This window comes from Podarcis tiliguerta, assembly GCF_965153285.1.
Source record: "Podarcis tiliguerta genome assembly, chromosome: 3".
Lineage (NCBI taxonomy): Eukaryota > Metazoa > Chordata > Lepidosauria > Squamata > Lacertidae > Podarcis > Podarcis tiliguerta.
The window spans coordinates 2,968,808-2,990,363 of NC_139536.1; the positions used below are offsets into that span (position 1 = coordinate 2,968,808).

General features: G+C 48.6%; 1 protein-coding gene and 1 long non-coding RNA gene across 2 annotated transcripts in view; one reads left to right on the forward strand and one right to left on the reverse strand.

The window, feature by feature from the left end:
- EPHX2 (epoxide hydrolase 2) overlaps positions 1-21,556 on the forward strand; it is a 99,415-nt gene that overhangs the window by 40,066 nt on the left and 37,793 nt on the right. Inside the window, exons 8-10 of the mRNA XM_083432658.1 lie at positions 1,554-1,632; positions 4,647-4,681; positions 7,593-7,619. Of these exons, the coding sequence (XP_083288784.1) occupies positions 1,554-1,632; positions 4,647-4,681; positions 7,593-7,619 (141 nt within the window). The remainder of the gene's footprint in view (positions 1-1,553; positions 1,633-4,646; positions 4,682-7,592; positions 7,620-21,556) is intronic.
- Positions 8,046-21,556, reverse strand: part of LOC310674006 — a 190,579-nt gene continuing 177,068 nt past the window's right edge. Inside the window, exon 3 of the long non-coding RNA XR_014509302.1 lies at positions 8,046-8,126. This is a non-coding gene — a long non-coding RNA (uncharacterized lncRNA). The remainder of the gene's footprint in view (positions 8,127-21,556) is intronic.

Below are 21,556 nucleotides of genomic sequence, written 5' to 3' on the forward strand. Positions count from 1 at the left end.
CCCATAACCTGATGCTTTGGACTACAACTCCCATCAGCCCCAGCCAATGCACCTGGGATTTGTAGTGTGGAATGGCGAAGAGGGAGGCGGGTCTTCGGCAGGCAGGCTGTGTGCATTGGTTTTTCCTGCACACAGGGAGCTTTAACCCAGCCTTCTCCTGGTGTTTTGGAGCACAACTCCTATCCAAGCCCATCTGGGACTCACCCAAGACCTGAGAAATGCATGGAGGACCCAGTAAAAGGTGGAGAGGTGTGAACCTCATGGGCTGGAAAATGAATTCAGCTGCTGCTCTGGTTTGCATGGACAAGCAGAATCCCCCAAACCCTGGGCGGCCCCCATGTGGAATAACGACTCAAGACAACATGCTATGGGATTAAAATTGGCCACAACTTTATTATGTTTCAGATGTGGGTAGACCTTGGCTCAGGCATTGGGCGTTTATCCCTCCCAGTTCCCCACCGGGGATCTGGGGAGCATCAGGGTTATCCGGGGGGGGGGGGGCTGGCTCTGGAGAACATATGTTCAAGCAGAGAGAGCACCCCCCCCCCCGTTACGCCGCAGTCGCAGGGGAGAGCAATGACGACCTCTTGGCGTATGGCCAGAGCCTCCCCTCAAACAACCCCTTTTAGGGGGAACCCTAGTATTGCCGCTGCAAAGAGGAGGGGTGCGTGGGTCACTGCTACACGCCCCCCCCCAATTCAGGGAAGATAGACTAAAGGATTCCGCCCAAGGCCATATACCGCCAAAGTTGTGATGTTTTGTTACGGGAAAGGCAACCCTGCCAATGCAGGAGAATTCCTTTCCAGCCCTTGATGTAGCAGCGCCCGCATACCTGTGGAGAAAAGGTTAAGCTGCAAAAGTAGTCTTAACTGAGGGTGGGTAGGGTGGGAGAAGCTCTGGAGCCAGATTCCCAGGTAAGATCCTCCGCCTATTGTGTGGGCAGGTAGTCCCTCCCCCTACCTGGCGTGATCACCTTGGCAACGCTTCCCCAGGTGGGATTGGGCAACTGGCTGAGGTAGGCGGAGACCTCCAGGTATCCCACCTGGGGGGAGGCGAAGCCAGGCCTGAGCTAATGGTGCCGCACAGGGTTCAGGGGCTGCTTGCGACCATGCAAAGGGTGCCCCCCATTTAATGTGGGGAGCGGTCATTCCAAAATCTCTCCAAGTGTTCCCATGTGTCTTTCCACTTGAGTTCATACCTTCCCCCCATGCCTCCCTTTGCCTGTTCAGACAGTAAGCCTGTGGTTTTTTTATGATTTGTTACAGTACCCGGTTTCTTAACAATTCCTATCCGTACTTTGCTATGATGCCCACCTTGATAGCAGTGACTGTGTGTTGCTTAGAGCCTGTTTCCACTCCTAATCCCTCGGAAAAAGACTCCTAAGCTCCTTGCGTGCAGCAAGTGTTGACAGGCTGCATGGTGCAGGATGAAAGCAAAGGAGCCCCACGTGGCCTGGGGGCAGACCTGGAGGGAGGAAAGAAAGAAACGTTCCAATAATCCGAGTTAATTCTCACCCCACTGCCTCGTGGTTCACTCTTGTTTTTCCGTCCTAGATCCCGGCTCTAGCTGACGCTGGCTTCCGTGTCATTGCCGTGGAAATGAAAGGATACGGAGACTCCACAGCTCCCCCAGGTGAGCTGACTTTTCAGCCCTTGTCTTGAACATATGGACAGAGGAAGTCGGGATCCTGCATAGCAGGGGGTTGAGCTGGATGACCCTTGGGGTCCCTTCCAGAACTCTACAATTATGTGAAGCTGCTTTCCACCACATCAGGCATTAGTTCCGCCCAGCTCAGTACTATTCACCAGTTGAGGTAGCCAAAATGGCACCCTCCAAATGTTGTTGGGTTACAACTTCCATCACCCGTTAGATCTGCCTTTGCTGCAGGACACCAGCTGCCCACTGGACGGTGTGAGCCTTGAGAGGCAAAGGCCTTGCAAAGCCGCCCTGCTTGTGCCCGCAGTAATAATAATAATAATTTGTTATTTATACCCAGCCCATCTGGCTGGGCTTCCCCAGCCACTCTATGCGGCTTCCAACACAATATTAAAATACAGTAATGCCTCAAACAGTAAAAGCTTCCCTAAACAGGGCTGCCTTCAGATGTCGTCTAGAAGTCTGGTAGTTGTTGTTCTCTTTGACATCTGGTGGGAGGGTGTTCCACAGGGTGGGCGCCACCACCGAGAAGGCCCTCTGCCTGGTTCCCTGTAACTTGGCTTCTCGCAGGGAGGGAACCACCAGAAGGCCCTCGGCACTGGACCTCAGTGTCTGGGTAGAACGATGGGGGTGGAGATGCTCCTTCAGGTATACAGGAATGAGGCTGTTTAGGGCTTTAAAGATCAACACCAACACTTTGACTTGTGCTTGGAAACGTACTGGGGGCCAATGTGTGTCTTTCAAGACTGGTGTTATGTGGTCTCGGCGGCCACTCTCAGTCACCAGTCTAGCTGCTGCATTCTGGATTAGTTGTAGTTTCCGGGTCACCTTCAAAGGTAGCCCCACGTAGAGTGAATTGCAGTAGTCCAAGCGGGAGATAACCAGAGCATGCACCACTCTGGCGAGACAGTCCGCGAGCAGGTAGGGCCTCAGCCTGCATACCAGATGGCGCTGATAAACAGCTGCCCTGGACACAGAATTGACCTGTGGCCTCCATGGACAGCTCTGTGTCCAAAATGACTCCCAGGCTGCGCATCTGGTCCTTCAGGGGCACCGTTACCCTATTCAGGACCAGGGAGTCCCCCACACCCACCCACCTCCTGTCCCCCAAAAACAGTACTTCTGTCTTGTCAGGATTCAACCTCAATCTGTTAGCCGCCATCCATCTTCCAACCGCCTCCAGACACTCACACAGGACCTTCACCGCCTTGACTGGTTCTGATTTGAGAGAGAGGTAGAGCTGGGTATCATCCGCATACTGATGGACACCCAGCCCAAACCCCCTGATGATCTCTCCCAGCGGCTGCATGTAAGGGCGCCTCTCCTCTTCCTTCGCTCTTTGTTAATGCCAGACACATTCCTGGCAGCAGCTCATAAGATCCCAGGGGCTTTTCATCCACAGGTGAGGAACCTCTGGCCCAAAGCATAGCTGGAGATTAGCCTGATGAAAGGGTGGGTGGGAAGGAAGAGAGAGGCTGGGACACACTCCCTTCTTGATCTGCTTAAAGCTCGGCTGCCCTCAGCTGCCCTCTCCTCCCTTCCATCAGCTCCCCCCCCCCCTTTTTTTAAAAGCTCCCATTGCCTTCCAACTTTGAGGAAATGAGCGCAGGAACCTAGAATCATAAAACTGTAGGGTTGGAAGGGACCCTACGGGGTCATCTAGTCCAACCCCCTCTAGGGCAGGAATAAGAGTCTCAGACCATTATGCCATCTAGTTCAGTATCGTCTGCTCTGACTGGCAGCAGCGCTCCACGGTTTGGGCAGGAGTCTCTCCCAGCCTTGCCTGGAAATCCCAAGGACTGGACCTGGAGTGTTCTGCATGCAAAACAGATACTTTAAGTGACGAAGGTGTGCTGAGCATCGTGAATCCAGCACTTTGGGTCTGTCCAGCTATCCTTTTTATTCTGCATTCATGACAATTTGTGCTCTTGATGATACAGTGGTGCCCCGCAAGACGAATGCCTCACAAGACGGAAAACCCGCTAGATGAAAGGGTTTTCCGTTTTGGAGGTGCTTCGCAGGACAAATTTCTCTATGGGCTTGCTTCGCAAGACGAAAATGTCTTGCGATTCCTGGGGGTTTTTTTTCGCTCCCCACCCCCTTTTTCTAAGGCACTAAGCTGCTAATAGCCTTTTAGCAGCTAATCCGCTAATCCCTTAAGCCTTTAATAGCCGCTAATAGCCGCTAAACCGCTAATAGCGCTAATCCGCTAATGGGCTTGCTTCGCAAAACGAAAAAACCGCTAGACGAAGAGACTCACGGAACGGATTCTTTTCGTCTTGCGAGGCACCACTGTATATTGGGGGGGGGGGGAGTTAAAGGAGATTCTGCTTTCATTGCTGCTGTTGCCTGCAAGAGTTTTGGGGCAAACAGATAGCTTCGTTTGCAATCATTGTGTGCCCCGAAACTTCCAGCTAACTTTTCAAAGCACAAATGGCAATTTGTTTAAGTTTATATCCGTATAGTTAAAGCTATGGTTTTCCCAGTAGTGATGTATGGAAGTGAGAGCTGGACCATAAAGAAGGCTGATCGCCGAAGAATAGCCAGGTGTCCCCAGTTGTACCGCTGGTTCTTCCTGCTTAAGTTCTGTTAAGTTCTCTTAAGTTAAGGCCCAACTTAACTGCTGAAATTCATTTTGTTAGTTTGGTTAGTTTTGGCCCAGTTCTCTCTTTGGACTCATCTTGAATCCCAATTCTGTCTTTGTAGGCATTAGCTGCCCCTCCCAGTTTGGAGCCATCTGCAAATTTGATGAGCGTCCCCTCAATTCTTTTATCCAAGTCGTTCCAAGACCTGTTGCTGAATGCTCCAGTACAATGCTTATTCATCCTTCTCCAAAAAGCAGCTTCTCTTTCTGTATCGAGTCCAAAGAGGCAGACACTTGCAGAGATTGGAAGGTTGCTCACGAGGAGAGGCGCATGGCAGCTTTGGAACATTAAAAATGAATTTTGAGGGCACTAAAATGGCTTTAATAATTGATTTTGTTTTTGCAGAGATAGAGGAATATTCCCAGGAAGAAATATGCAAGGTAGGTCACAGCATTCAGGAGCCTACCTCTGGCATGTGCTCACTTGAATCGATCCCGTGCGAACACTTAAAACGAAAGTTGGATCAAGACTGTATGAGAACGGAGAAAAGGTAGCCTAGACTTCGTTAATGGGGCTGGGGAAAAAGGTGCAGAGTTCAGCCAAAAACCAGGAAGCTGCTATGTACTGAGTCCATCTAGCTAATTACTGTCTACACCCCAGGAATCAGAGTTGGAAGGGACCCTAAGGATCATCTAGTCCAACCCCGTGCAATGCAGGAATATGCAGCTGTCGCATGCAGGGGTCGGACCTGCAACCTTGGCATTATCAGCACAACACTTTAACCGGCTGAGCTATGAGCTATCTATCTATCTATCTATCTATCTATCATCTATCTATCTATCTATCATCTATCTATCTATCTATCTATCTATCTATCTATCTATCATCTATTTATTTATTGCTTACTAACCGGTAAGAAAAAAACAACAGCAACTTTCAGAAAGTTAATATAACAATAGACTAAATAAAGGTAAAGGGTAAAGGAAACCCTGGCCGTTAGGTCCAGTTGCAGACAACTTTGGGGTTGCGGCGCTCATTTTGCTTTACTGGCCGAGGGAGCCGGCGTACAGCTTCCGGGTCATGTGGCCAGCATGACTAAGCCGCTTCTGGCGAACCAGAGCAGTGCATGGAAACGCCGTTTACCTTCCTGCCAGAGCGGTACCTATTTATCTACTTGCACTTTGATGTGCTTTTGAACTGCTAGGTTGGCAGGAGCAGGGACCGAGCAACGGGAGCTCACCCTGTCGCGGGGATTCAAACCTCCCACCTTCTGATCGGCAATTCCTAGGCTTTGTGGTTTAAAACTCACACCAACTTTCTGGACATCTGGACAGGCTTGTCTGAGCAAGGATGTTTTAAGGAGGCACTGAAATGAGCGCAGTGAAAGTGGCTGGCTGATATCAATAGGGATTTCCAAAGTGTAGTCACTGCCACACTGAAAGATTGAGTTCTCACAAATGTGGAACCGGTAATTTAACCTTGCTGGGGCAGGCACCGCTGGTCTACATCAGGTGTAGGCAACCTAAGGCCCGGGGGCCAGATGCAGCCCAATCGCCTTCTCAATCCGGTCCGCGGACGGTCCGGGATTCAGCGTGTTTTTACATGAGTAGAATGTGTCCTTTTATTTAAAATGCATCTCTGGGTTATTTGTGGGGCATAGGAATTCGTTCATTTTTTTTTTTTTTCAAAATATAGTCCGGCCCCCCAGAAGGTCTGAGGGACAGTGGACTGGCCCACAGCTGAAAAAGTTTGCTTACCCCTGGGCTATGTGATCAAATTTGCCATGTGGAGCTTAATCATACAGCCAGTCCCTAGGGAAAGCAGATTTCAAGTCACCGCCCAGCAGCTGTTAGGTGGAGACTTCAAGCTTGCTGATCATTGGCTCTTCACCTGACATTGTTGTGATATCAGGTGATTGACAGGTGGGCAGCGCCTCCCATCCATCAGATTTGGCCTGCCACGGGTCAGAGAGATTATGAAGTTCGGCTGATTCGAGTGTTCATGCTCTTAAGTTTGCTGCTGAAGTTGTGCAAGCCGTTGAAAATAAAACGGGTTTCTTAACAGCTTTATATCAGTTATGGTGCGACCACACTTGAAATTAAGTTCCAATTCTATGATTCTACAAAAACTACATAAGATTATGAATGGAGAGGGGATGGTGAGTTTTCCTCCTCCTTTCATAATACGTGAACTAAGGGACATCCAGTGAAGCTGAATTTTGGAAGAATCAGGGCAGACAAAAAGTACTTCTTCACACCAGGCATGGTTAACCTATGGAATTCACTGCCACAGTATGTAGTGGTGGCCTCTAAGTTGGATACCCTTAAAAGAGGTTTAGGCAGCTTCATGGAGGATAAGAAGCAATAGGTGTGTACCACCGTCTCCAGACGCAGAGGCATTTTTTATTATTATTATTATTATTATTATTATTATTATTATTATTATTATTATTTGAGTATGCCTCCAAATCCCACCTGCTGGAATATTGTTGATTGGTCAGGCTCTGAGCAAGGGAGCAGATCCTGCCCCAAAAGTCTGGGCAATGGAGATTGGGTTACACATCCCCTTTTAGTGTAGCCTTGTGAGCTGCCAGTTCAGACTCCTGCTTGCTTGCATCCAGAGAACGCCTGGGCATGTCCAGAGTTGATAGGTGTGTGTTGCAGTGTAGACTGAGCACATTTGCAGCTGCTTACGATCAGCATCATTTTAACAGCTAGCGTGGGTTCAGTAGCGACAAGATACTCTCGGAAGAAAAATCCTGGAGGCTTGACTTCCGTATTTACGGGACCGCCTCTCCTGTCTGCCCCGCAGAAGACCTTAAGGTCCATGAATAACCATAGTTTAGAGGTCCCGGGCCCTAAGGAAGTCAGACTGTCCTCCACCAGGGCCAGGGCCTTCTCAGTGATGGCTCCTACCTGGTGGAACGCTCTGTTCCATGAGACTAGGGCCCTTCAGGATTTAACCTCCTTCTGTTGGGCCTGTAAGACAGAGCTATTCTGCCTGGCCTTTAATTTGAATTCAGCCTAATCTTTTATTTCCCTTCTCTTTCGTCCCCCTCCCCTTTTATGAAGATCACCCGCTCTGAGACCCCACAGCTAATTCTCCCCTGCCCTCCTCGCTGGCCCAAGTAGGACCAATTCAGCCAGCTTAGCCCTGGGGATTATCTAATTGATTTTTGAATGTTATTGTTATTCATGTTTTTAATGCTGCTTTTATAATTAAGTGTTTTAAATTTGTTGTTAGACGCCCTGAGCCCGGTTTTTGAACTGGGAAGGGCGGGGTATAAATAAAAATGTTATTTTTATAAAAAATTATTAATATTGACTTCTCATTTGATCTTTGCTTCCTTAGGATCTGCTGGTCTTCCTGGACAAAATGGTAAGTTTCAAAAAATATTCAGACTTGAAACCTTTTCATGGCTGTCCGTCTCTTGCGACGTGGCGTATCTGTGAGACTCCTCTGTGTGTCCCAGTGGATTCTTCTTCTTTTTCCTGTTCTTATGATGTCTTTTTACCATTTTTATGTTGACTTGAACTTCATGTATGTTTTGTTTTGTTTAATTAAGTGACTTAGAAATATATCCAAATAACTAAATTATTATCTGCAGCGTATTTGGATCATGCATGTTCTGTTGGCCCACCTGGGCCTGCTCACATTTCCTCATCTGCATGGCATAAATGGGATTTTAAAGGGATCTGTGGGACTCCTAATGTTTCGTGTGGATGTTAGTCCACACAAAAGGAGTGTCTCCACCCCCATCCTTCTGCCCAGTCACTAAGGTCCAGCTCCAAGGACCTTCTGGCGGTTCCCTCGCTGCGAGAAGTGAGGTTACAGGGAACCAGGCAGAGGGCCTTCTCGGTGGTGGCACCCGCCCTGTGGAACACCCTCCTGTCAGATGTCAAGGAAATAAACAACTATCTGACTTTAGAAGACATCTGAAGGCAGCCCTGTTTAGGGAAGTTTTTAATGTTTGATGTTTTATCGTGCTTTTAATTCCGTTGGGAGCCGCCAAGAGAGGCAGGGGGAAACCCAGCCAGATGGGGGGTATAAATAATAAATTATTATTATTATTATTATTATTATTATTTATTTATTTATTTAGAGTTGGCTTTCGCTGGTGCTTTTGAGGCGTGGGGATTGTCTTGCGCCAAGATTCCTGGCTTGGTAGGAATCTTGGCACTAGAATACTAGTGCCACTGTATTCTGCTCTGGTCAGACCTCACCTGGAGTACTGTGTCCAGTTCTGGGCATCACAGTTCAAGAAGGACTTTGACAAACTGGAACGTGTCCAGAGGAGGGCAACCAAAATGGTCAAAGGCCTGGAAACAATGCCTTATGAGGAACGGCTAAGGGAGCTGGGCATGTTTAGCCTGGAGAAGAGGAGGTTAAGGGGGGATATGATAGCCATGTTCAAATATATAAAAGGATGTCACATAGAGGAGGGAGAAAGGTTGTTTTCTGCTGCTCCAGAGAAGCGGACACGGAGCAACGGATCCAAACTACAAGAAAGAAGATTCCACCTAAACATTAGGAAGAACTTCCTGACAGTAAGAGCTGTTTGACAGTGGAATTTGCTGCCAAGGAGTGTGGTGGAGTCTCCTTCTTTGGAGGTCTTTAAGCAGAGGCTTGACAACCATACGTCAGGAGTGCTCTGATGGTGTTTCCTGCTTGGCAGGGGGTTGGACTCGATGGCCCTTGTGGTCTCTTCCAACTCTATGATTCTATGGTACCGAATCAGTGATGGGAATACTGCATCTCTCTGTGTATTGCTAGACTTCAATTCCCCCCGTCCCTGCTGGCTGCTGGGAGTTGTAGTCCAATAGCACCTAGGGTCCTCCAGGTTGTTCCCCATCCTTGCACGAGATCTCCAGCCCTTCAGATTCCTGCCCATGTCCCTTCAGGTTAGCTCTCCTCTCCAAACCAATTCCGTTGTTGTTGCCTGCATGCTTTCCCTGTTCCTGTGACATGTCCTTCCTTTATCCCTCTGATTATAACCTACCGACGGGAAAAGACGGTTAATGGAAGTGCTCTTAAAGTTCAGCCGTGTCGTTCTTTGAGCCTCGCTGGGAGAGAGTAGTAAAGGAAGATTCCCCCGTGGCTTGGCAAGCAGCTGGAGTGAATGCTCTAATCAATTTCTCTCTCTTGGCTAAAGTACAGCCTCTCGTATCAGTTTAACAGCGGATGCATCCTCTGTCAAGAAACTGATGCTTCGGGGAGGGAGATGCGAGTGCTGGTTAGCCGTCCGAAAAAACACACAAGCGTGCTGTTGCCCTGTCCGTTGTCATATTCCAGCTAGCCCCTGAACTTCTTTGGGCTCATTCGTTTCTGTTGCCTCTGAGGCTCCTTCTGATCAACCCAGCATGCAGGATGACTTGATCCAGTGGTGGTTGGGGAGATAAATTGTCCCCATGACTCCTTCAGCCCTTGGCATCAGTGGTGGTTTTTCAGAGCAGGCTGGTTTCCAAATGCACCAGCTCTTATGTTGTGTGTGCATTAGGACTGCGCTCAGTGTTCCTGCAGCAAAGGAAAAGAGCCTAATGGGGGGTAAAACATATATTATTTCAGTTTATATCCTCATTTTCCACCAGTAACACACAAGACTACTGACAATAGTGATAATAATACAGCAGTAATAAAATGTGCATATTTTATGTGGGTCTGTTTTCCCATTGTTCGCTGTCCTCCTTAGAAGCCGCTTGGGTGGTGTGATGGTTCTAGGGATTGTTTGTGCGTAAGTTGCCTTTACTCATGGCTAGGTTGCATGGCTGAACCCTTTCTGACCGGGCAGCCTCTATTCCGTGGCTGCCTCAGTCGCTGGCAGAATCCGTCAGTGGGCATTTCTTAAACCGCTTCCAACATAAAAGCTGCTTGACGCCCAGTCTCCTCCCCCGTTGCCTGCGCAAAAGCTTTCTGCGCAAGGTGGGTGTGGGCAACGGAGTGCTAGTCCCCTCTCCGCTTGTCTCCTGCGAAGAGTCCTGGAGCCACCTCTCCGCTTCCTCTATCTCCTCCCCTTTTCCACTGGTGTTACGCTGATTTCCTTCCCCAGCGTATGGGCTATCCCTCCTCCTTCCGGGGCCCTCTCCACCATCATCCGGGAGCCCTCTCGCCGCCTCCCGCTCCGATGGCAGTTCCCTGACATCCCCCCCACCCCAAGCTTCCTCGCAGCATGATCCAGCCAATTGGGGATCGTGCTATAGGCGTGATGATGTCACAGTGCGAAGTAGCCAGGGTCAGGGAAAGCAAGCATAGCCCATTTAGAGCGAGGGCAAGGCTGCTGGTGCTGCAATGCCCTCACTTGGTATGGGCAAGGAAGGGAATGTGTGTCCCAAGGCATCTCTAGGTGCCATTACTGCCTGAGTGGGTTCCTCGTTTGCTGGCGGGCATCCATCTGTCTCAGGAGACAATGGAGGAGTGCGCCTTTGAGGGTGAGCTGTTGGAAGGTTGCAGCCAGAGCTAGAAACTGAGATATGAAACCTAGGAGCTAAATGGCACCTTAAACCTAGGTTATGAGCCCAACAACAGAATTGCCTAGGCTGGACATTGCTAGGATGGATGGTGGCTAACAGATTGAGGTTGAATCCTGACAAGACAGAAGTACTGTTTTGGGGGGACAGGAGGTGGGCGGGTGTGGGGGACTCCCTGATCCTGAATGGGGTAACTGTGCCCCTGAAGGACCAGGTGCGCAGCCTGGGAGTCATTTTGGACTCACAGCTGTTCATGGAGACGCAGGTTAATTCTGTGTCCAGGGCGACTGTCTACCAGCTCCACCTGGTACGCAGGCTGAGACCCTATCTGCCCACGGACTGTCTTGCCAGAGTGGTGCATGCGCTGGTTATCTCCCGCTTGGACTACTGCAATGCGCTCTATGTGGGGCTACCTCTGAAGGTGACCCAGAAACTATAACTAATCCAGAATGCGGCAGCTAGACTGGTGACTGGGAGTGGCCGCTGGGATCACATAACACCAGTCCTAAGAGATCTGCTTTGGCTCCCAGTACGTTTCCAAGCACAATTCAAAGTTGGTGCTGACCTTGGAAGCCCTAAATGGCCTCGGTCCTGTATAGCTGAAGGAGCGTCACCACCCCCATCGTTCTACCCAGACACTGAGGTCCAGTGCCGAGGGCCTTCTGGCGGTTCCCTCCCTGCGAGAAGTGAGGATACAGGGAACCAGACAGAGGGCCTTCTCGATAGAGGTGCCCGCCCTGTGGAACGCCCTCCCTTAAATGTGAAGGAAATAAGCAGCTACCTTATCTTTAAAAGACATCTGAAGGCAGCCCTGTTTAGGGAAGTTTTTAATATTTAATGCTGGATTGTTTTAACACTTGATTGGGAGCCGCCCAGAGTGGTTGGGGAAACTCAGCCAGATGGGTGGGGTATAAATAATAAATTATTATTATTATTATTATGGTGCACTTTTTTATAACAGGAATAGAAAGCTGAAAATAAATGAACTGCGGCTAGAAAATCTTATATTCATTTCTTATATGGTCTAGTGCCCGCCCGCCCCCTAATATTCTTAAGAGGGCCTCTTCTCGAGTCTTCAGAGAGTGGCTGGAAGTGGGGAGGCAGAAAACGGTCCTCCTTTCCTTCCACTCTGCAGTTTTAGTCTGAAATCTTTGGGGCAGTTGTTGTTGTTTAGTCGTTCAGTCGTGTCCGACTCTTCGTGACCTCCTGGACCAGAGCACGCCAGGCACTCCTGTCTTCCACTGCCTCCCACAGTTTGGTCAAACTCATGCTGGTAGCTTTGAGAACACTGTCCCGCCATCTCGTCCTCTGTCGTCCCCTTCTCCTTGTGCCCTCCATCTTTCCCAACATCAGGGTCTTTTCCAGGGAGTCTTCTCTTCTCATGAGGTGGCCAAAGTCTTGGAGCCTCAGCTTCAGGAGCTGTCCTTCCAGTGAGCACTCAGGGCTGATTTCCTTCAGAATGGAGAGGTTTGATCTTCTTGCAGTCCAGGGGACTCTCAAGAGTTTCCTCCAGCATTTGGGGCAGTACTGCTCCCAGAGCTCATAAACCGCTTTCGCTAATGAAATCCCTTGTCACAAAACGCGCCTAGAACAATGGGAGTTTTGAATGCTGGTTGCAGCGCCTGCTGTGGCTGTAGAGACCGAATAAGGGAGAGACATGTTTTGCTGCAGCTGGGGCAGCGGAAGGCATCCGGTTGTGCTCCTGCAGATGCACCATGGCATTCCTTTTCTCTGCGCTCCTCCCAGTGGTCACTCCTCCTCCGGTCACTGCTGTGGATGCATGACCTGACAGCCTGTCTCCAGGCACTGCGGTTGTCTGCAAGGGATTCCCACCTGGCAGGGTCGACGTTGCCAGCCTACATGTTACGTTTGCAGACATCTTTGTAACGCAGGGTTGGCCTGCCAACAGGCCTGGTGCCAGCAACCCGTAAAATACTGTATTTTTTGCTCTATAAGACTCACCTTTCCCCTCCTAAAAAGTAAGGGCAGTGTTCCCCAACCTTGGGCCTCCAGCTGTTTTTGGACTACAACTCCCATCATCCCTCGCTAGCAAGACCAGTGGTCAAGGATGATGGGAATTGTAGTCCAAAAACAGCTGGAGGCCCAAGGTTGGGGAACACTGAGTAAGGGGATATGTGTGTGCGTCTTATGGAGCGAATGCAGGCTGCTCAGCTATCCCAGAAGCCAGAACAGGAAGAGGGATCGCTGCTTTCACTGCGCAGCAATCCCTCTTGCTGTTCTGGCTTCTGAGATTCAGAATATTTTTTTCCCCTTGTTTTCCTCCTCCAAAAACTAGGTGCGTCTTGTGGTCTGCTGCGTCTTATAGAGCGAAAAATATGGTGCATCCTTGGAGATCCTGCCACCTTCCATTCTGTGCAGGCCACCTAGAAATTGCTGAAATTCTAGATCGAAGCCTCAGGCTCCTTTTCAACCTGATGAGCTCTCTTTGGGGTGATTCTTCCATGCCGTTTAAATCTGGTTGTGTTTTTATTTTTGAGATATGCTGCTTCAGTGCTTAAGCTGCTGATGCTTAAGCTGCATTCCCTTCGTGAAAATACGACTTATTTTATATATATATATCTCTTATAACGTTCTTGAGTAATGTCTACGTAATGGAGCATGTTGATCGAGCCAGTTGTAGATTTCATCCAAGGCTTGGTCCTGGTGCACTTTTGCCGACGAAGCGGATTAATTATTGCACGTCGTTTTGGTTGAAATATGCCAATCCTGCTTCTCTGACCTTCCTGGGTAAAACGGGTTCCCTTTTGCTTTTTGCTTTTGATAAACGGCCAGGTCTCGAACACAGAGAGAGGTCACCCGAACCCCCGCCTCCGAAGTTAAATAACGATTCCTCCTTTTAACCTCTTTGGAGACATTAATCTGTTTTGACAATATAATTAGGATTGTAGTTCTGATTGCTGGCCCTGTTGGAAGGAAGGAAATCAATTCAGGATTTATTAAAATAGGGTAGGTGCGTATATCTTGAGAGTGTGTTTGAAGTGTTGGTGGGGGTGTTAAGCTGAATTGTTGACCTAGGCAGGTTTTGCTTTTTCCTGCAGATATCTTGCAGAAGATTTAGGACAGGTTTTATTTTTTGGACATGCTGTTCTACCAAAGAATTCCATTTTTCTAAAATAATAATAAATAAAGATATCCTCTCTGCACTTTCCTACAGAGCCTACTATAGTTCTCTTAAGCTAGTTCAAATAAGCTATTAGTCTTGTGCCTTTTAGTTGCTGAGTTGTTCTCGGAGGACACTTCCCTGTATTTGAGGTCTTCTGCTGAGAAACTTGCACTCGCTGCCCCTTCCTTCAAAGGTGGAGTGTGGGGCAAATATGACAAAAGGTACTGACCATGTGGTGGCACTCCAAATTGGTTGACATTCAGGCAACAAGTTAGGATGATTTTTATCATCTTACGTCTTTTAAATTTAATTCTACAATGGTGCCTTGCTTCCCGAACAGCTTGGCTGTCCTGAACAAATCAGGAAGTGAGTGTTCCGGTTTGCGAACGTGTTTCGGAAGCTGAATGTCCATTTCAGCTGTTGGCATTGTTTCCGGGGCCAATCAGCCAATCAGAACCCGCGCCTTGGTTTGCGAACGTTTTGGAAGTCGAACGGACTTTGAGTTCGGGAACCAAGGTTTCACTGTATTTATTAAATATTTTTATAATGCCTTTCATTTAAAAAAAAAAAATCCAAGGCAATTTACTAGATTAGAAAAATGCAACTCAGTAAAGCAACACAGTTTGAGTAAAACACACCAGGAATACAATATAGTAAAGATAAAGGGCAGTAAAATTCAGCAGAACCGAAATAAGTCTGTTTCTTGGGCCCGGTTGGTACCAATGCCCATGCCGCTTATGCCACCTGGCAACTTATGGTGGATCTGGTGCCTGCATCTGTGTGTAGGTTTTGCTCAGCACCTGCATGTTGCCACCTTCATCAGAATGAAATAACATAGCCCCACAATTTTATCTAGATTTATACTTTTCCTTCCCCCGCTGAAAATTAGCTGTAGTCACTACAGGGACTCTGGTTTGCGGTGTTAGCAGATTCTCTCCTTTGCTACGGAAAACGCCCGTTGTCATCTGTTTGCACACCTCCTTTCTGAGGTCAGTAACTGTTCAGTGACCTCAGAAGAGCAAGATTTGCTGGCATGGCTGCGGCCTGAATGATTTGTTTGCAGGAGTGAAAGTTCAGCAGTTGGTGGAGCGAGGACTTTGGAATGACATTAGATAAAGCAGTGCGGGGTAGCGGGGGAGAAAGCAGCATTAACAGAATTAGCGAAAGCGAATGAACGTACGCTGGTGGTTTAAATGTTTAATTCATGCAGTGACCTTGATCTGCCGCGGAGCGATGTCGCTGCTCTTGTGTGTGGCTTTGTGGAGAGCGTTTGTGTGTCTACAAAGGGGCAAGGAGGGACTTTCCTTTTCCCATCGTGGTTCCCTCCTGTCATTGGACATCCATTGAAACTGAATGTTGGAAGATCCAGGGTAGATAGAAGGAAGCGTTTCTTCATGCAGCACACAGTTAAACTATGGAACTCACCGCCACAGGAAGCAGCGAGGGCCACCAACCTAGACTGATGTTGTAAACCGCCCAGTGGGCTCTTGAAGAAGGGCAGTGTATAAACATAATAAATAATTGTTGTTGTTTAGTCGTGTCCGACTCTTCGTGACCCCCTGGGCCAGAGCACGCCAGGCCCTCCTGTCTTCCACTGCCTCCCGCAGTTGGGTCAAACTCATGCTGGTAGCTTCGAGAACACTGTCCCACCATCTCGTCCTCTGTCGTCCCCTTCTCCTTGTGCCCTCCATCTTTCCCAACATCAGGGTCTTTTCCCCGCTTGGACTACTGCATAACCAGAGCATGCACCACTCTGGCGAAGCAGTCTGCAGGCAGGTAGGGTCTCCAAACGGATTAAGTTGAGAGCCCAAGATACCAAGGTATCCTTCTTAAGGATTTCAAGAGAGTTCTGGTTTCCTTCCTGCTCTGTTCTTTTCTGCACATTTGGAAGCAGCTGCGGCCCAACTCCCACCGCCCACCCCAAACCCCGCCGCTAGCTTTCCTGAGGTTATTTGAATTTCCTCCGCGGCAAACAGGAATAAAATTGCCGAGGCGCTTTTGTTCTCGGCCCCCTGACCCCAATTCTGATGGTCTTTGTTTGCCCAATCAATAGCTGCTTAATATGCTCTCTTTCGGTGCTGGGCTGGGCCGCCTGCTTTCCTAAGGATGGTTCAGGTTTTGCAGGAAAAGAAAAACAGTGCTTCATTGCTTTCCTGAAGGCCTAAAGCACAGACCCAGGCAGCCCTGAAAAGCCTAGACCAACTTTAAATTGCTTTTTGCCCTCTCCGTGAAATGCCAAGCTTTGAGCAGTGAGGAAGCATCCTGGAAAGTTGAGGGAGGAGATGATTTTACAAGCCTTCAGGTCTCTGTTCATTATTGCTTGTGTTGTGTAAAAGGAAACAGGAGGTGGGGGCAGTTTGTTTGGCTACATTTTTCTCCGCAGGAAAAGGCAGCAATGCTTCTGAATACCAGTTGCTGGAAAACATAGGAGGGGAGAGTTGGTCTTGTGTTCGAATCTTGCTTGTGGGTTTCCCTTTGGGGCATCTGGTTACGTTTCTGAGCACAATTCAAAGTGCTGGTGCTGACCTTTCAAGCCCTAAACAACCTCAAAGGCCCAGTATATCTGAAGGAGCGTCTCCACCCCCATTGTTCTGCCCTGACACTGACATCCGGCGCCGAGGGCCTTCTGGCGGTTCCCTCACTGCGAGAAGCAAAGGTACAGGGAACCAGGCAGAGGGTCTTCTCGGTAGTGGCGCCCTCCCTGTGGCACGCCCTCCCATCAGATGTCAAGGAAATAAACAACTATCTGACTTTTAGAAGACATCTGAAAGCAGCCCTGTTTAGGGAAGTTTTTAATGTCTGGTGTTTTATTGTATTTTTAATCTTCGTTGGAAGCCGCCAAGAGTGGCTGGGGAAATCCCGCCAGATGGGCGGGGTATAAGTAATAAATTATTATTATTATTATTATTATTATTATTATTATTATTATTAGCCACTGTGAGAACAGGATGCTGGACTAGGTGGGCCATTGGCTGATTCAGCAGGGCTCGTCGTTTCCTCTCCCCCCCCCCCATTTCACTTTTAATTTGCATACAGTGGACCCTCTGGATACAAACTTAATTTGTTCCAGGGGTCCGTACATACCCCGAAAAGTCTGCAACATGAGGAATTGCTTTTGCACATGTGCGCAGCAAAACCCGGAAGTATACACTTCCAGGTTTTTCGCATTCACAACCCGAAATTTACATTACCTGGAGGGTAATGTACAGGGTGGTTTCCCCAGCCACTCTGGGCAACTTCCAACCGAATATTAAAAACAATACAGCATCAAATATTAAAAACTTCCCTAAACAGGGCCGCCTTCAGTTGTCTTTTAAAAGTAAAATAGTTGTGAAAAATAGTAAAAATAGTAGCATGTGCCACAGGGCGGGTGCCACCACGGAGAAGGCCCTCTGTCTGGTTCCCTGTAACCTCACTTCTCGCAGCGAGGAAACCGCCAGAAGGCCCTCGGAGCTGGACCTCAGTGTCTGGGCAGAAGGATGGGGGTGGAGACGCTCCTTCAGATATACAGGACCGATGCCGTTTAGGGCTTTAAAGGTCAACACCAACACTTTGAATTGTGCTCGGAAACGTACTGGGAGCCAATGTAGGTGTTTCAAGACCGGTGTTATGTGGTCTCGGCGGCTGCTCCCAGTCCCCACTCTAGCTGCCGCATTCTGGATTAATTGCAATTTCCGGGTCACCTTCAAAGGTAGCCCCACATAGAGCGCATTGCAGTAGTCTCTAGTTAGAGATAACCAGAGCATGCACCACTCTGGCGAGACACTCTGCAGGCAGGTACGGTCTCAGCATCCATGGCAGATGGCCCTCTAACCTCTGCTGAAAACCCTCTGAATGAAGGAGAGTCCAGCACCTTCCAAGGGAGTCCATTGCACTGCTGAACATCTTTTACCGTCAGAAAGTTCAGCCTGGTCAGACTCTCCTTCAGCATGCTCCATCAGACCACAGCTGCCCCACTCCGGAGGCTCCTGCATGCTCTGACATGCACTACAGGAAGTGTCCCATCTTTGGTGTGCTGCGCCCCCCCGCTGCACAAAGAGGACCAACATCTCCCTCGAACTTTCTTTCCTTATCTTTGCTAACCCCCTTGCCTCCTCCTTCAAGCAAAATCTCTCTGGCAGGAGCCAGCTTTAGATTTAATTAACTTTCCACGGCAGGGCTTTGAACATGTAAATACTCCATAAGCGCTAACTATGAAAATCAGCACGAGCGACCTGCTTGCGGGGAGGTGCTTGCTTAATTTGCTTGCTGATTAAACGTCCCTCGCGCCATCTGCTGCCCGGAAATAATTACGGAGGAAAGTTAAGAACCGTGACTTTGATCCCGGGAGGGGAGTAATCTAGAACAATGCACTCCTGGTAAACTCCTCCTTTATTTTAATCTGTCCATCCTGTGAGATGCACGATGCTAAAAAAATATTTGGATATGTGGGTTCTGCCCCCACCAAGCCGAGTTTGTCTAAAACATTTATATGCTGCCTTTCAACGTTGTAAAGGTCGTCCGTGCAGCTAAACGGCAGTCGAAAGAGTTTTCTCCTTTGCTTTGCTTCCTAAGATAGCACACATTAGATAAGAGAAATCTTTCTTTAGTCTTCTAATAATTAGCCCGCTAATTAATGTGGCTTGTTTGTTCAACTCCCTGAGCTGGGAGAGCAAATCCCTCTCCTTTTCTGAGCAGCTCTCGGCTGTTTGCAAATGCATTTGTGGCTTTTAATTAATATTGTGTGATGCATCTCAGGGGGTTCGAAGCCTTGGCTGCAAGAGCAAGAACTATCGGAACCAGAACGCCACTTGCATTCTTGTTTATTTTATTGATTTAGTTATTTATTTGTGTACCACCCTTCATCTGCAGATCTCAGACCACAACTTAAAAATACTATTTAAAAAAGCACAAAATACATGCTAAAACACTCTTTTGTCTTCTCTTCAGATAGTTTCTTGGAGCAGCTTAATTGCCATCATCATAATATTATTCATGCCCTGCCCATCCGACTGTGTTGCCCCAGTCACTCTGGGCAGCTTCCAACATAATAAAAACACAGCACCGAACATCAAAACCTTTGTTCTTCCTTCCTGCAATCCCAGTTTGGAGTGTTGCCCAGATGCAGAGACCTCTGTTCATAACAGTAGGACCCTACCTGGGGCGAGTGGAGGGGAGACTTGCACACACACGGATTTTTCAGGGAGTTTGCATGCGTTTATTACTATTATTTAAATGAGGCATAAAATAACCTCAAATTAGAGGTTCAGGCTATGTCCTGGAGGCACCAACTAGAAACGGCAGGAGGGGAGAATGTTGTGCTCAGCTCCTACTCACAGATTTCCCATTGAGGGTGTTATAAGAGAATCCATGACCAGAGAGGGGATCCTGAAATAAATTTATGAACCCTGCTTGGTGTGCCTGTTGGTGAGCCAGTGTGGTGTAGTGGTTAAGAACGGTGGACTCGTAATCTGGTGAACCGGGTTCGATTCCCTGCTCCTCCACATGCAGCTGCTGGGTGACCTTGGGCCAGTCACACTTCTCTGAAGTCTCTCAGCCCCACTCACCTCACAGAGTGTTTGTTGTGGGGGAGGAAGGGAAAGGAGAATGTTAGCCGCTTTGAGACTCCTTAAAGGGAGTGAAAGGCGGGATATCAAATCCAAACTCCTCCTCCTCTTCTTCTTCTTCTTCTTCTTTAAACCATTGCCCTTCAAACGGAAACATTCCTTGCACATGTTGGTAACTGGCTGGCTGGCTCGCCAATTGAAATTCTTATTTCAAGGGTTGGCCACTGTGAGAACAGGATTCTGGACTACATGGGCCACCGGCCTGACCCAGCAAGCTCTGTTTTCATTCTTACATAACCCTCTGGCTGACTCTGTGCAACAGAAGACGTAGCCTTTTGCTGTACAGGGGACGCTCGAGTTGCAAACGGGATCCGTGCGGGATGCACGTTTGCAACCCACAGTGGCGCATCTGCGCATGTGCAAGTTGCGATTCGGCACTCATGCGCAAAGCGCAATTTAGCACTTCTGCGCGTGTGCGACCTCCGAAACCTGGAAGTAACCCGTTCTGGTACTTCCGGGTTTGGCGGGTCCATAACCTGAAAAAATGCAACCTGAAGCTTCTGTAATCCGAGGAATGACTATCTTCCTACACGTTGTAAGCCAGATTTCATGGGGCTCATCTCTTCCACTGATGCCTCTCAATATGTACCACCACCAAAAACAACAACAATTTTTGTACCCCGCCCATCTGGCTGGGTTTCCCCAGCCACTCTGGGCGGTTTCCAGCAAAGATTAAAAATACACCAAAATGTCACACATTAAAAACTTCCCTAAACAGGGCTGCCTTCAGATGTCTTCAAAATATCAGGTAGTTGTTTATCTCTTTGACATCTGATGGGAGGGTGTTCCACAGGGTGGGTGCTACCACCGAGAAGGCCCTCTGCCTGGTTCCCTGTAGCTTGGCTTCTCGCAGTGAGGGAACTGCTAGAAGGCCCTTGGCCCTGGACCTCAGTGTCCGGGCAGAACGATGGGGGTGGAGACACTCCTTCAGGTATACTGGACTGAGGCCATTTAGGGCTCCAGTTTTTGGAAGCCACGGGATGAGAGCATGCTATTGTCCTGCTTGCAGATTTCCCACAGGCATGTGGCTGGCCATTCTTGGGACAGGATGCTAGACTAGATGGACCACTGCCTTGATCCAACAGGGCTGTTGTTCTGTTCTTGTGATGGGGAAAGCAGAGCTTTGAGTGCGCAGCAGCTTCTGCGCTGGGGAGAGAATCCGCGTTGGCTGCCCCGGCTGGCCCCATATTCTCTGAACTTGGCTTTGTGCAATTTGTTAATTTTCCATCCATCTGAATATTCTTTAGATCCACGACTCTGGAGATGGCGGGGGGCGTGTGGCACAAAAACGGTCCTCTGTGTGTGTCTTGGGTGTGTGTGTGTGGTGTTTTTTGTCTGCCAGAGTCTGAAATAGAGAAATGGTCACATAATTGATGCAGAGACTAAGCCACTGCGCAGAGGATCCCGGACTGATAAGAGAGCTTTGATTTCAGCCTTTGCTGTGACACTACAGAAGCCCATGAGAAATCCAATTAACACTGCCTTTCAGCTGCTGCAGCGGCAGCATATGAAGCCTCATGAAAGGTTTTTGAAACCAAAATGCCAGAAGGAAATTGTCTCTTGCATTCCTTTTTAAAAAAATGGTATTTGAGTTTCCACTGTTCTTCCCAGGGTCAGCCCCACTGCTGCGGACCATCGGTCTGCTAGCTGAGGTTTTGTAGATCTGGGGGGCTGCTGCTCCCCAGCCACCCTTATTTTAAAAATAATAATTGCAAATTTGGGTCCGTATGGGCGTAGCCGATAGCCTGTCCAGTATTTGGGAGCTGTGTCTACAAGGCTCAGTGCCCTCCTGTCTTTTGACCCAAGGGGGAGAACTGTGACTCAATGGTGGAGCATCATCTTTGAATGCAAAATGTCCCTGGTTCAGTCCCCTGTGGCATCCCCAAGTAGCGCTACTGCCTGAATCCCTGCAACCTGGTGCCCATCAGTGTGGATCAGTGGTTCCTAGAAAGTCGGTGGTACCATCCCCCGGGGGGACAGTATTTGGAAAAGTAGGGTTCGAGTTCTTCAAATTTTCAGGACTGGTTGTAAAAATTGGCAGGTTTGAGGGCTTCCAAACCTAGACAACATCTTAAAAAGTAGAGACATCACCTTGCCAGCAAAGGTCCGTATAGTAAAAGC